General features: G+C 47.8%; 1 protein-coding gene across 1 annotated transcript in view; it reads left to right on the forward strand.

Moving 5' to 3' along the window:
* PEPD (peptidase D) overlaps positions 1-15,800 on the forward strand; it is a 123,959-nt gene that overhangs the window by 24,314 nt on the left and 83,845 nt on the right. Inside the window, exons 5-6 of the mRNA XM_017504238.2 lie at positions 2,020-2,067; positions 5,058-5,119. Coding sequence (XP_017359727.1) covers positions 2,020-2,067; positions 5,058-5,119 — 110 coding nt within the window. The remainder of the gene's footprint in view (positions 1-2,019; positions 2,068-5,057; positions 5,120-15,800) is intronic.

Genomic DNA, 15,800 nt, shown 5'->3' on the forward strand with positions numbered 1-15,800 from the left:
TTGGGTTTTTTTTCTTTTCTTTTCTTTTTCTTTTTTTTGAATATGGAGTTTCATTCTTGTCTCCCAGGCTGGAGTGCAATGGGGCGATCTCCACTCACTGAAACCTTGGCTTCCCGGGTTCGAGCAATTCTCCTGACTCAGCCTCCCAAAACAGCTGGGATTACAGCCACCACGCCTGGCTAATTTTTTTTCATTTTTAGTAGAAATGGAGTTTTACCTCCTGACCTCAAGTGATCGTCCCACCTCGGCCTCCCAAAGTGCTGGGATTACAGGCATGAGCCACTGCACCCGGCCGAGCCTTTTGTTTTTTGGAACACTGAGGCCAAAGGACACGGCCATTCTCAAGGATCCTGGGAGATGATTGGTGCATGTCTGGAGGATCACTGGGCGAGGAGCATGGCAAACCTTGGCAAGGTCTGTGGCTTTTGACCCAGCAGTTTTAAAAACATTTAATTTTCAGGAAATAAAGTCTTATGTGGAAGGATGTTCCTCACAGCATTATTTATAATAGTGAATCATTAGATGGAATTTAAGTGTCCCATAGAGGAATGCGTGGCCTCCACTAAGAGAGTATTCTACAGCCAAAGGTTCAAATCTGGGCTGTGCTATTATTTTTTAACTGGACTCAGGCAGGTTTTCTAACCCGTAAGCCATCCTCATTTACGAAACCTGCACGTTGGCCGTGCTGTCTCCCCGTGTGGTTAAATGAGATGCTATGTGTAAGATGACTGGCACAGGCCGTCATCAGCGACTTATGGGACATTTACCGTCCCCAGCGGTAGTGATTGCTAAAAATTGCATGTTTGAAGAATATATAATGACAGGAAATAAGTGAAGCATATAATTTCATATGATCCGAATGTCATTACAGATCTCTGTTTTTATGTGCAAAGCTAAAACGTCTCTGGAGATAGGATTGTACGTGCGTTTTATCTTTTTATAGCTTTCAGTGCGTTCCAGGTTTTCTTGGGAGGCATCTCCGTATTAAAAAAGGTATATGTATACATATGTCAAAACTTATCAAAATGTCCATGTTAAATACAGGCAGCATAAGTGATCACTCAATCAGGCTGTTAAAACAACAACACATTCTCCTCACTCTCCCCCTCTGATGCTGGTGTAAAGAGTTAGGATAGGGATGTGGGGAGGGGGGAGGGCTATGGAGATGAGACTGTTCTCTGCCCTGGGGGTGCTCAGATACAGGAGGATCTGCAGTAGCCAAGATCCAGGGCAGACTGAGGAGGAGGGGTTAGGAGAGGAAGAAATTGCTCTTGGCAGGATGGTTGGCACTTGGCACTTTGCTGGGGGAGTGGTGACTGTCAGTGGAGCAGTAGAGGAGGGAGTGAATGAACCTGCCCAGGGGGCTGGGGCTTCCATCCTGAATGTGAATTGATGAGGCACTGTGATGGAAAGAAGGCATTCAGGGAGAGGTAAGAGCCGGAGCAGAGGCGAGCCCTGCACTCAGGTTCAAGGGCTTAGGTGGGGAAGTAACTGGCCTGTAGTGGCAGGAAGCCCGAGTGTGTCATGGTGGAGGGACAGAGAGTGGGCTGTGGGGTGGGGGCCAGAGGGTGGGATTGGGGATGCCAACTCCGCTGGGTCTAGGGAGGCCTCTGCCCTAGGAACCAGAGCCTGGTAGGGCTGGAGCCTGAAGGGTTCCTGGGGCCGGGTCTTTGAGCAAGGACTTTGCAGATGGGCAGAGGGGTTGGCCTTGGAGGGTGGGCGAGGCTGGCTGCTTGGAGCCAGGGTTACGTGTGCCTCATGGAAGCAGGGCAGGGTGGGAAGCCAGCCCGATGTAGGTTTATTATCCTCTCTGCCCCTTGATGGCCATGTGGCTTTTAGAAGTCCTTCAACTGGGGGAAGCTGGGTTTCTTCACCTGCAAGGGGAGGGCAGCACCCGTGTCACCTGTCATGAGGATCTGCTTAACAAATATGCACTGTCATTATGAAGGAATGGTGGCATGTCATCGTCATCAGGCTTTGTGGTTGGTCTAAATTGGGGTTTTTTTTCCAACCTTCTAGATTGCCAGTGTCCTGACGTCAAGGAAGCCCTCTGTCCTCCTCACTTTGGTAAGTGGCTGGTGCCCAGGGGTGGAGCAGTGCTTGGCTCTGGAGAAGGTATTTAGGCAGCCACCTCTCCCGCAGAGGTCAGGACCATACGGGAGGATTAAGAAACTGAGAGGGGTCGGGTGCAGTGGCTCATGCCTGTTATCCGAGTGCCTTGAGAAGCAAGCTGGGAGGCTGCTCGGGGCCAGGTGTTCCAGGCCAGCCTGGGCAACGTGGCGAGACCCTGTCTCTGCAACAGATTAAAAAATTAGCCAGTCCTTGTGGCATGTACTTGCGGTGCCAGCTACTCAGGAGGCTGAGGTAGGAGGAGTGCTTGAGCTCAGGAGTTCGAGGGTACAGTGAGGTATAATCTTGCCACCGCGCTCCAGCCTGGGCTGCAAAGCAGGACCCTGTCTCAAAAAATTAAAAAAGAAACCAAGAGGAATGGTCATTGGTTATAAGTAGCAACACATGCCCAGTCTGAATAGCCAACTGCTGATGGGACCCCAGCCTTAAGTCTCCCTGGGACCTGCTGTGTCCTGTCATCAGGACGTGGACGAGACACCACACCCACTCTTAGGGTTAAACCTGGCTAGATGATGTATTTATGTCAGGCTCAGTTCATAGAGTTTGTGGATGTGTAAAGTCAGTTTAGTGGGTACCAAAATATAGCTAGGTAGAATGAATAAGGTCTAGTATTTGGGCTGGGTGCAGTGGCTCACACCTGTAATCCCAGCACTTTGGGAGGCCAAGGCAGGCAGATCACAAGGTCAGGAGTTTGAGAATGGCCTGGCTGATATAGCGAAACTCCATCTCTACTAAAAAAAAAAATACAAAAAATTAGCTGGGCATGGTGACATAATCCCAGCTACTTGGGAGGCTGAGCCAGGAGAATCGCTTGAACTTAGAAGGCGGAGGATGCAGTGAGCTGAGATTACGCCCCTGCACTCCAGCCCAGTGCGAGACTACATCTCAAAAAAAATGATCTAGTATTTGATAGCACAACAGAGTGACTACAGTCAGGAATAATTTATTATGTATTTAAAAATAACCAGAAGAATGTAATTGGATTGTAATAGAGAGGATAAATGCTTGAGGTAATAGATACTCCAGGTATCCTGATGTGATTATGCCACACTGCATACCTGTATCAGAATATCTCATGTACCCCATAAATAGATACACCTAATATCTACCCACAAAAATTAATAATACAAAATTTAAAAAGGAAAAAAGAAAGTTTACTCCTACCCTCTATCTCTCCTGTTAATGGGATCTGAAAAACACACCCTTGGCGTCTACCCTCAAGGTAGCTGAGGTATGGGGCACAGTGACTGACTGAAGGCCCGGGGTAGGGTGGGGAGTGCAAGGTGGCCTCCGGGTATGCTGGCAGGATTTTAGGGGCACTTGGGCAGTGGCGTGCCCCCAAAGAATTCTCTGGAACTTCTCAGAGAAGTGTGCTTTCTTACACTTCTTTCAGCCTGGGAGTTTCACATAAGACCCACGTTCACAAGCCTTCTTCTTCCAAAGTGACCTTTCTCTCTTTTCTGTTTTTTTGTTTGTTTGTTTGTTTGTTTGTTTTCTGAGACAGAGTTTCACTCTTGTTGCCCAGGCTGGAGTGCAATGGCGTGATCTCAGCCTACTGTAACCTCCGCCTCCTGGGTTCAAGCAATTCTCTTGCCTCAGCCTCCCAAGTAGCTGGGATTACAGACATGCGCCACCACGCCCAGCTAATTTTTGTATTTTTAGTAGAGACGGGGTTTCTCCGCGTTGGTCAGGCTGGTCTCGAACTCCCGACCTCAAGTGACCCCGCCTGCCTTGGCCTCCCAAAGTGTTGGGATTACAGATGTGAGCCACTGTGCCTGGCCTCTCTCTTTTCTTAATTGTTTTTTACAGAAATAGTTTTTCTTGGTTGTTTTCTTCAGCACTTGGGCCTCTTTTTCCCCCTTTGCTGTCTTGATGGTTATGAGGGAAGCTTATATGAGATGATTATGGTCATAGATGATCCAGTGTGCTTAATTTGGTTATACAATTAGACATCAAGCTGAAGTTCTGGGTAAAGAAATCGTGATTAAAAGTGTCTTGCCCAGGCTGAGCAAGGTGGCTCACACCTATAATTCCAGCACTTTGGGAGGCCAAGGTGGGCAGATACACTTGGGGCCAGGAGTTCGAGACTAGCCTTACCAACATGGCGAAACCCCGTCTCTGCTAAAAATACAAAAATTTGCCAGGCATGGTGATGCACACTTGTAATCCCAACTACTCAAGAGGCTGAGGCAGGAGAATCACTTGTACTTGGGAGGTGGAGGCTGCGGTGAGCCAAGATGGTACCATCACAGTTCAGCCTGGGTGGCAGAGCAAGACACCGTCTCAAAAAAAAAAAAAAAAATCAATAAATAAAATGCCTGGCCTTTCTGGGGAGGGCCTGTTTTTCTCTAGATCCCTTGTTGTGTCTCTACTCCTGTCCAAGTTCCACTTGGAGTTTCCTTAGAGTTAAGAGAGAGATGTCATCCTGCTTCACAGCAGTCCTGCCAGAGTCAGGTCCTGCACGCCTCCCCAGAAGGGCTGGATTGGACAGGACTCTTTTGGATGTTATATAGCCAGTGGGGGGTGTGTGCAGGAGAGGGAAGATGGGCCAGGTGGGAAGAGCAGATTTGTGGTGGGAGTGGCCCTGGGCCCTCACCTGTCCCTGGACAGCCTGGCTTGTTTCAGCAGAGAGCTCTGACCTCCGTGGAGAAGGCCTTGCTGTGCAGCTGGGATGCTGCGGTGTTTGCGGGGCCCCCACTTCCTCCACTTGGCACGTGGCAGCAAAGTAGGGCTGCCCTTGTGCTGGGCCTGGGCCTGGAGCTACTTGGCTGGGTGGCTCATTTGTCAAGGGAAGGCAGGAGGGGATGGGCTGGTTGGGGTGCAGCGGATACCTGTTCTTCCTGTCCTCAGCCCGACAGGAGGCCACAGGGATGCAGGCGGTCGGGGTGCCGTGCGGCCCGTGTGACACTTCTGTGTTCTCTCCCCAGCGTGGCGTCAACACGGACAGTGGCAGCATCTGCAGAGAGGCCTCTTTCGAGGGCATCAGCAAGTGAGTTGTGGGCCCCGGGGACTCATTCCTCACTCTCCCCCACTCCCACCTCCACCAGCAGGTCCTTCCCAGTCTACAAATAAGACATGAAATATGCAAACTTCTTTTTAAGGGGTTTGGGCATTTTGAGGAAATGTTTAGAAGCATAATTTGCCAAAAATCACGTTGAAGGAAAGGAAAAAAAATCACCTTGAAAGAAAACATTTTCTTGAAGGAAAGGCACCTTGTCTCTGTTTAAGTGCTCAGGCAGCCCTGGCCACCTGGCAGGGGTAGGGGCAGGCACAGGCGGGGCTGTTTACCCTCTAGAGACTGGCTGTGAGCCCCTGTGGTCCGTGCGTCAAGCACCCCCTGTCTTTTTTTTTTTTTTTTTTTTTTTTTTTTTTGGTTTTTTTTTTGTTTTTTTTTAAGATCTTGTTTTTTTTTTTTTTTTTTTTTTTTTTTTCTGAGACAGAGTCTCACTCTGTCACCAGGCTGAAATGCGGTGGCGGGATCTCGGCTCACTACAGTCTCCACCTTCTGGGTTCAAGCAATTCTCCTGCCTCGGCCTCCTGAGTAGCTGGAATTAAAGGCATGTGCCACCATACCTGGCTAATTTTTGTATTTTTAGTAGAGATGGGGCTTTGCCATGTTGGCCACGTGACCTCAGGTGATCTGCACACCTTGGCTTCCCAAAGTGCTGGGATTACAGATGTGAGCCACGGGATGTGAGCCACCAGATGTGTGCCTGGCCCAAGCCATCTCTCTTATTCCTAGTCATTATCCCCTTCCAACCCGGCTCTCAGCAGCTCCCTCATGCCCCCTGCTATCCCAGTCCCAGGTAGGGTCCCCTTAATCTCTTCTCTTAACCGAGCTCCAGGCTGAGCCCCTAAACCCTGCTTGGGAAGCAGTTCCCCTTTTCTCTCCAGGCAGAAGGACAGACCTTGAGCACAGGGAAAGAAGCCCCTCTCCTGTTTGTCATCCCTCACCCATGGCCTCTGGAAGAGCCTGGAGAGGGTGGGAGAGCCCTGCCCACTTGCTGTGCCTGCGTCCCTGGGCTGGCTGGTGGCTGGCCCTGGGGTCTGTGGCCTGCATTGCTGGCTGGTGCTATAGCAAACAAGGCCCCCATGCTCGAGACTGCTGAGCGTGGACAGTGGGCAGCTCCCAGCCCCAACTCCAGGACCTGGATCCCCAGCCCCTCCCCTACTATGCATCCCCTGCAGCCTACATGTCCTCTCTTGTCCTTTGGTGGGCCAAGGCAGTGACGGAGGAAGCGCCTTATAATTATGTATGAGCCCAAGCTGCTGGAATCTCTATGTGTGATGTAGGGGTGATTAGGAGGGATTATGAGCTCATAAATATGTATCACCTCCCCCTCCTGGGGGGGCGGGGAGTAGGTTTGCTTCTTTTTCAGTGCACCGATCTTTGTGTCCTCTGGGAGTTTCCCCAAAGCGGCCCTGCCTCCCACGCCTGGCAGCAATTAGCCCAGCTTGTTAAAATGCTGGCCATGGAGCTGCTCTCTCTCTCCAGTCCCCAAGGCCCTCACATCAGGTACGGGCACAGCCAGCTGCTGCCTGCCCCAGGCCCGGGGCTCTCCGAATCCCCCCAGCCTACCTGGTGTCAGGGCTCCAGTGTCCTGCACACTTTCCTCGACCATGCCATGGAACCTCTGCATGGCCTCTGCTTGGGTCTCTGCAGCAGGGGGACCCTCAGCTCATCCATGTGTGACCTGGTGCTGCCTGGGTGTGTGGTGGGCACTGGAGGAGATCACACTCACCTGGGGCCTGGCACAGAGCTGGTGCTCAGTCACAGTTGCCCACAAGCAAACCCCAGCAAATCCCATCGCTCCTCTGTGCCTTAGTCTCCCCATCTGCGTGGTGGGCTGGGTGGATTCCAGGATCGCTGATTCCCAGTTTCCCAGATGTCAGGGAGCTGTGGGGCTTCTCATCACTGAGAGCTTTGCTTGCCCCTCTAGAGGTCTCTGCTGTAGAGAATGTTGAGCCCCTCCAGGACCACGTCTGGGGGCTGGGCTGAGACACCACACCCCACGCTGGGTGCTGGCATGTCAGTTTCCACACCCACCCATCAGGCTGCTGGCCGAGTCTCTGACTTGGCTGATGCAACGTGCTGCCGGTGAGAACCCTTGTGGCCATCTCTGGCCTGCTCGTTCTACTCCGTTCCCTCCTTATCCCCTGCTGGGGGTCCTCCACCCGTGTCTCTTCCATTGTGGCCTTACCTCACCATGTCACCAGGGTTGCTTCACTGGGGCAGGAGCCTCTGGCTGGTGCCCACTACCCTGTATGCCGTGGGCCCTGACATGGGGCCCCAGCCTCTACCTCCAGCTGCCCCCAGCCTCTTCCTTGTGGACAGTCTCATCTGCACTCCTGGGGTCCGGATACAGCTCATCTCCCTGCCTTCCACTCACCCAGGCCACCAGCACTTCTGTGCCGGGCTGGGCAGAGACCATGTCCCCAAGGGCCTCTGCCACTCAGCAGCCGCATTCCCCGGCCTGCCGGGTGCACCTCCAGCTGCTAGCCGGGATATTAATAGCCTGTTTCCCAAGCAAGATGAATCTTGCTGTCGTCGTCCTCTCCGGTACGCAGCTGCTTCTGCCCCAGCTGCCTCTCACCGCTCTGATGAAGCTCCGTGCTCCTGGGTTGTCCTTTTTGACCCTTTCAAATGTCTCTGACGCACCTTGCACCTTGGGCTTTGATTGACCTCCTGCTCTAACAGAAGTTCAGGTTTAGTCTCTTGGTCTGACCTGATGGGTCCCTCCAGCTCCCCTTATCCCCTGGCCTGCAAAAAAGAGGAGCTTGTGGTAGACAGTGACCCCCACCTGTCCACCCAGCCTAGATTCTCGGAACCCTGGTCCAGCTGGACAGTTGGCCTGGGACCCTACCATTTGGGGCTCTTCGGGGTGTCTGGCCTGTGGTCTGTCCCACTTGGGCTCGGCCTTAGTCTCAGACCTCCGTCTGCCTCCTCAGATCAGGGTCAGGGCGCTACTGCCTGCAGCAGGAGTGTGCGGGGTCTCGAGATGTGGGGATAGCAGAGGACAGGGAGCAGAGGGGATGGGGGCAGAGGCAGGCTGAGGGTGGTGGGCATGCACATGGCTAGAGAGACCAGAGGGAGCCCCCTGTAGCCTGGGGCCCCTGGGCTTACCAAGGGGCATGGCTCAGCGTGATGACAGTAGCGTGAAAGGCGCAGGCCGGGACAGTCTGTAGGCCCTTCTGAGTGGGATCTGGCCCAGGCTACAGCTCCGTGTGTAGCTTGATTGGAGTAGTCCCAAGGAAGGTTTGGGAAGAGTAAGCCTTGCTGCAGGCTCTGGCAGGAGGGGTGGGTGTGGGTGTGGGGCTGGATGCTTATTGCCAGGTCCTGGCGGGGCCATGATGGGGGGCTGGTTTTGGGGGCAGGGAACTGAGGGAAGCTGAGGTAGGGAGGGGAACCCTGCAGGAAGAGACTTGAGACTTCCTCCTGTGGACGGCAGGCACCACGGCTCCCCGGAACTCCTGGTTCCTGAAGACTGGGAGCAAAGTCAGACATGGTAGATCTCTGAGAGCATCTAAGGAGGTGGACTTTAGGGTAGGTTTTCCTGAGAGAGGGAGACTGACCGTGAAGAAGAGATGGTCTGTTGGGGAATTGCTGCAGGGGCCAGGTGGCCTGAGCTGAGGGCTGCCTGTCCATCAGGTTTCTATGCCTTAGCAGGGGTGCCCTCTTGGCACAAGACAGTCACCTCCTAGACAGGCAGAAGCTGTGTGCAAGAGCCCTGGGCAGGGGCAGCGAGTGACAGGGACTCCGTTTCTTGCCATTGTCTGAGAAAGAAATACAGTCGGTATTTTATTTTACATCAGCCCGTTATTCAGGATAAGTGTATTTCTTATCTTCTGGCATTTACTTACATGGCCTTGAGTATTTGAAGACAGTTGGTTACAAATTAATCCCACAAATTTAAGCAAGCAGTTAAAGTTGAAATGCTGAATTTGGGGATTAATGCAGGAATATTAATATCTGAAGATGTGAATTTTAAAACCCGGGATGTACAGGGACATTATTAAAACTTGACGATTATAGCAAAATGCCAATTTGTGATTTGAGGACCATGGTTTTCTGGTTGCTGTTAACTTGAACATCAAGTTAATTTTTAGGATTGGCTTTCTTTTTCATTTTCTTTTTTTTTTTTTGAAATGAAGTCTTGCTCTGTCACCCAGGCTGGAGTGCAGTGCTGCCATCTCGGCTCACTGTGACGTCTGCCTCCTGGGTTGCAACATTTCTCCTGCCTCAGTCTCCCGAGTAGCTAGGATTACAGGCATGTGCCACCATGCCTGTCTAATTTTGTATTTTTAGTAGAGACGGCGTTTCACCATGTTGGCCAGGCTGGTCTCAAACTCTTGACCTCAGGTGATCCGCTCACTTTGGCCTCCCAATGTGCTGGGATTACAGGCGTGAGCTACTGCGTCCTGCCAGGATTGGCTTTCTAGTTGGGACCTGTGGAGATCTCAGTGAGGGCAGGGACCCTCAAGAGGTGAGAACCCCAGCTGCCTTGCAGGGAGCGGAGTGGAGGGGCTGCCTCATCTTTGGGTGAGAAATTCCCGGGAAGAAGCCAGTGGCCTGGATGGGGACTTTGGCTCTTTCGTCTCCCAGCCGCATATAGAGCTCATCAGGAAATTACACTCTGCTTCTAGGGCACTCCTACCCTCACAGGCCTGGAGGGATTTCATTGATACTTTGACACGATTAATTACATGCTCATTGTAGGAAATGCTAACCAGTGTGGAGGCAAAAACAAGAACTATATGAATTTCATTACCCATGGTTCAACCTATTAGCCTTGTCTTTTGGATTCTTCCATGTGTGTCTGATCATGTTTCTCTGAGTATATTTTTGTGTCTGAGTGTGTGTGTGTGTGTGTGTGCGCGCGCGCGTACACATGTGTGTCTGTGTATATCCATTGATCTGTATGTGTCTGTGTGTACCTATATGTGTGTATATCAGGGTGTGGATCTTTTTTTGTCTTAAGTATTTGTCTGTCGGAGTATGTGTGTCTGTATCTGTGTGTCTGCATTCCTCTAAGCATGTGCCTTTGTGTGTGTGTGTGTGTGTGTGTGTGTTTCTGTGTGTGTCTGCCTGTCCGTGTGTGTCTGTGCATACACACTGGGGTCTGTGTGTGTCTGAGCATGGCTCTGTTGTGCACATGGCTGTGTGTGTCCATGTGTGCCACTTTTCCAAGCATATGCCTGTCTCTGTGTGTCTGTGTATGTGCATCTGTGTCTGCGTGCTGAGTCACTCTGTCCTGGGTCACTTTGCTGCTTGTGTGCATGTGCACGTGTGTATGCATACGTACGTTGAGTAAAATGAAATGTTGTCGGTGTGTTTGGCTGCTGAGTGGATCAGCCACTGCTTTTCCTGAGGTCAAAGTCGAATTTGGTGCAGTGGGAGCCACAGTCTATTTTGTAGTCTTGATTTATGTCACCTGCTGCCCTGTTCTTCACTCTGAACCACATTGGCTGCCTGTAGTCTCTTTGATATTTCGTAAGTAGGGCTTTGATTCCACGACATTTAGGTCGACTTTGAATCATATGGTCCTGTTTGTATAGTTGAGGATCCTGAACGCTTCAGAGATCTGGAATCCTCTCAGCTTGCTGGTACCCCCTTCTCTCTCCTCTCCTGTTCGTGACCCTGTTCACCTGGCTCAGCTGGGAATAGGGCTGCTGGCCTCACAACCATGGCATTATGTAGGTATATTCAACACCATTCACAAAGCCCTGGAGAGTCCCTGGCTCGCAGGAGGACAGGAGGTCACGATCCTGCATGTGCTTGTGTACCATTGTGTGGGACAGGTCTTTTTTTCTTTTTTAAAGAGACAGGGTCTCACTCTTGCCCAGGCTGCTGGAGTACAGTGGTGCAATCATGAATCACTACAGCCTCGACCTCCTGGGCTCAAGCCGTCTTCCCACCTCAGCCTCCTGAGTAGCTGGGAGTATGAGTGTGTACCAACACACCCAGACAATTTTTAAATTTTTTGTAGAGACAAGGTGTCGCTATGTTGCCTAGGCTGGTCTTAAACTCCTGGGCTCAAGTGTTCTTTCTGCTTTGGCCTCCCAAACTGTTGGGATTACAGGTACGAGCCACTGCACCTGGCTAAGGAGCAGGTCTTGGAATCCAGAGAGTTGAAGCCTTGCTGAGGCTTCTCTGCTGAGGCCTGTAGCTTGTGCTAGACTACCTTGTTCCTCTCCAGCTTGAGCTCTGGATCACACATGGTTCTCTTGTATCAGAGATGTGCCCTCACCTGATCCTTTTGTCTCCTGGGGTCAGCTTTTCAATGATGTTCATCTTATTGAAGGACAGCTTTTGGCTTTGTAGAATTTTCTTATGTGTTTCCTTTTTATTTCATTGCTGCCTGCAAGGGGCATTCTTAGGATGGATGTTTAGATCACTGATTTTCAGTGTTCTTTTCTGCTGTATATGTGTAGAGCTATGAGTTTTCCTGTAAACATTGTTTTGGCTGCATTTCTCACAGGTTATGATATTTCATATTGCTGTTTTCTAATTTCATTGTATTTTTATCTTTGAAACATGAGTATTTAGGTCTGTCACTTAATTTCTAGACAATTTGAGATTTTATCGTTTCCTTTTTGTTGTGGATTTCTCATTTAATTCTACTGTGATTAACAAACATTCTCTGTATCTCAGCCCTTTAAAACATGTTGAACTTCCAGCACGTGACCATTAGGATAAATGTTTCACGTACACTTAATTATGTATTCTGCAGTTATGGGCCATAGTGTTCTGTATATGTCAATTACGTCAAGTTGGTTAATGTATTGTTTATGCCTTCTGCATCTTTCCTGATTTCTCTGCTTGCTTATTCTGTCACTACTACTTTATTTTATGGCTGAAAAGTATTATTTTCTATGGATACATACCACATTTGATTTGTCCATTCATCAGTTGGTGGACACCTGGGTTGCTTCCAACTTTGGGCTGTTCTGATTAATGCTGCTATGAGCATTGATGTCCAACTTCTTGTGTGACCATATGCTTTCACAGTCCCTTGGGTATGTATCTAGAAGTGGAATTGCAGGGTCATGTGGATGCCTTTCATGTCTCTTCTTGCCTGTTTGCCCTGGCTAGAACCTCCAGTACAAGGTTGAATAGACATGGAGACAGCAGACGTGCTTGCCTTGTTCCTCATCTTAGGGGAAAGCTTTTCATCTTTTACCATTCAGTATGCTATGACATTAGTTGAGGATTTTTTTTTTTTTTTTTTGTAGATGCTCTTTATCAGGTTGAGGAAGTTCCTTTCCCTCCCTAGTTCCTTGTTTATTATGAAAAGGTGTTTGATCTTATCAGATTCTTTTTCTGCATGTATTGATGCAAACATATGGTTTTGTTACATGTTCTATTAATATGATTGATGTGTTACATTGATTTATTTTTGTATGTTGAAAGAATCTTGCATTCCTGGGAAAAATCTCCCACTTGGTCATGACGTATATATATCCTTTTTATATGTTGCTGGATTCTGTTTGCTAGTATTTTGTTGAAACATTCCTGTGTCTCTATTCGCAAGTAATTTTGGTGTGTAGTTTTGTTTTTTTAAGGTGTCTTTGTCTAGTTTAGCATCGAGGTAATACTGACCTTGTAAAATGGTTGAAAAGTAATGCCTCCTCTTCTGTTTTTGTTATTGTTGTTTATTTGTTTTGAGACAGTCTCGCTCAGTCGCAGGCTGGATTGTGGTGGTGTGATCTCAACTCACTGTAACCTCCACCTCCTGAGTCCAAGTGATTCTCCTGCCTCAGCCTCCTGAGTAGCTGGAATTACAGGCAATGTGCCACCATGCGTGGCTAACTTTTTTATTTTTAGTAGAGATGGAGTTTTGCCATGTTGGCCAGGCTGGCCTTGAACTCCTGACCTCAAGCCATCCTCCTGCCTCTGCTTCCCAGAGTGCTGGTTTTACAGGTGTGAGCCACTGCACCTGGCCCTCTTGGGTTTTTGGTAAGAGTTTATGAAGGATTGGTGTTAATTCTTTAAGCATTTGATTGAATTCCTTAGTAAAGACATTTGGTCCTTGGGTTTTCTTTATGAGAAGTTTTTTTATTACAAATTTGTTCTCTTGTTAAGGTCTGTTTAGATTTTCTATTTCTTTTTTTTTTCTTTTTTTTTTTTATTTTTTTTTTTTTTTTTCACTTTTGTTGCCCAGGCTGGAGTGGAATGGCACGATCTTGGCTCACTGCAAGCTCAGTCTCCTGGGTTCAAGTGATTCTCCTGCCTCAGCCTCCTGAGTAGCTGGGATTACAGGCACGAGCCACTGCCCAGCTAATTTTTGTATTTTTAGAAGAGACGGGGCGGGGTTTTGCCATGTTAGGCAGGCTGATCTCGAACTCCTGACCTCAGGTGATCTGCCTGCTTGGGCCTCTCAAAGTGCTGGGATTACAGGCGTGAGCCACCCTGTTTTTGTTCACGTCTTCTGTTTCCTTTTTAATCTTCTGTCTAGTTGTTTTCTTCATCACAGAAAGTAGGTTATTGATGTCTCTGTTTCTCTCTCCAATTTTGTTAGTTTTTGATACGTGTATCTTAGGGCTCTGTTAAGTGCATATGTTTGTAATTGTTTTATCTTCTTTGTGGATTGACCTAATTATCATTATAAATGTCCTTCTTTGTCTAAAGACAAAGAAGTAAAACTTTGTATCTTAGGGCTTATTTTGTCTGATATTAGTATAGCCATTCTAGTTCCATTTTAGCTTCAGTTTGTGTAGCATATTGTTTCTCATCCCTTTACTTTCAACCTATTTTTTCTTTAAATCTAAAGTGTGTCTCTTTAGAGCATATAGTTGAATCATATTTTAAAAATTCATTCTGCCTGGCTTTTATTAAAAAGTCAAAAAATAACAGACGCTGGCAAGGTTGCAGAGAAAAAGGAACACTTATACACTGGTGGTGGGAGTGTAAATTAGTTCAGCCATTGTGGAAGACAGTGTGGCAATTCCGGAAAGACCTAAAAACAGAAATACCATTCGACCCAGCAATTCCATTACTGAGTATACACCCAAAGGAATATAAATTGTTCTATTATAACAACACATGCACGTGTATGTTGGATGCAGCACTGTTCACAATTGCAGACACATGGAATCAACCTAAATGCCCCTCAGTGGTAGACTGGATAAAGAAAATGTGGTACATAGACACCATGGAATACTATACAGCCATAAAAAAGAATGAGATCATGTCTTTTGTAAGAACATGGATGGAGCTGGAGGCTGTTATCCTAAGCAAACTAACACAGGAACAGAAAACCAAATGCCACATGTTCTCACTTAAAATTGGGAGCTGAATGATGAGAATACGTGAACACATAGAGGGTAACGGTACACGCTAGGGCTTACTGGAAGGTGGAGGGTGGGAGGAGGAAGAGGAGCAGGAAAAATAACTTAATACTTAGATGGCAGAATAATCTGTACAACAAAGAAACCTGTACATGTACCCCTAAACTTAAAAAAAAAGCTGGGTGTGGTGGCTCATGCCTGTAATCCCAGCACTTTGGGAGGCCGAGGTGGGTGAACACCTGAGGACAGGAGTTCAAGACCAGCCTGACCAATATGGTGAAACCCTGTCTCTACTAAAATTACAAAAATTAGCTGGGCGTAGTAGCATGCGCCTGTAGTCCCAGCTACTCAGGAGGCTGAGACAGGAGAATTGCTTGAACCTGGGAAGTGGAATTTGCAGTGAACTGAGATCAGGCCACTGCACTCCAGCCTAGCTGACAGAGAGAAACTCCAACTCAAAAAAAACCCAAAAAAACAAGAAACAAAAAATTAGTCAAGCGTGGTGGCACATGCCTATAGTCCCAGCTACTTGGGAAGTGGAGGCAGGAGAATTGCCTGAACCTGGAGGCAGAGTGAACCGAGATTGTACCACTGTACTCCAGCCTGGGCAACAGAGTGAGACTCTGTCAAAAAAAAAAAAAAAAAAAAAAAAATCTGCAATCCTTGCCTTGTAATTGAAGAATTTAATCCACTTACATCTAAAGTAATTATTGATAAGGAAAAACTTTACCATTTTAAAATCAGTTTTCTATGTCTTCTAACATTTTTGCTCCTCACTTTCTCCATTACATTCTTTTCTATTTGATTTTTTTTTGTAGCGTTTTGATTTCTTTCTCATTTCCTTTTCTGTATGTTTTAGCTATTTTCTTAATGATTATTGTGGGGATTACAGTGGACTACTTAAACTTGTAAAAATCTAGTTTTCATTAGTGTCAACTTAATTTAAATAGCATGCAGAAGTTGGCCTCTGTGTGTCTCCTTTCCTCTTTCGCCTTTGTGCTGTTATTGCATATGGATTGTGTCTTCATTCATTTTGTACTTATCAATACAGATTTACAATTACTGCTTTATTCAGTTGTCTTTTAAGTCAGAGAAAAGGAGTTACAAACAAAAAATACATTTATACTCTCTTTATATTTGTCTGTATGGTTACCATTGCCAGTATTTGCTTTCTCTTCATGTGGATTCAAGTTACTCTGCAGTATCTTTTCACTTTAGTTGAAACAGTTCCCTTTAGTATTTTTTCCAGGGTAGGTCTGCTAGTGATAAATTCTCTTGGTTTTTGCTTATCTGTGGTGTTTTAGTTCACGCTTATTTTTTAATAATGGTGTTGCTGAATGTAGAATTTTTGGTGGACTTTTTTTTTCTTTCAGCACTTTGAA

The sequence above is a fragment of the Cebus imitator genome, unplaced genomic scaffold (assembly GCF_001604975.1).
Source record: "Cebus imitator isolate Cc_AM_T3 unplaced genomic scaffold, Cebus_imitator-1.0 Scaffold318, whole genome shotgun sequence".
NCBI lineage: Eukaryota > Metazoa > Chordata > Mammalia > Primates > Cebidae > Cebus > Cebus imitator.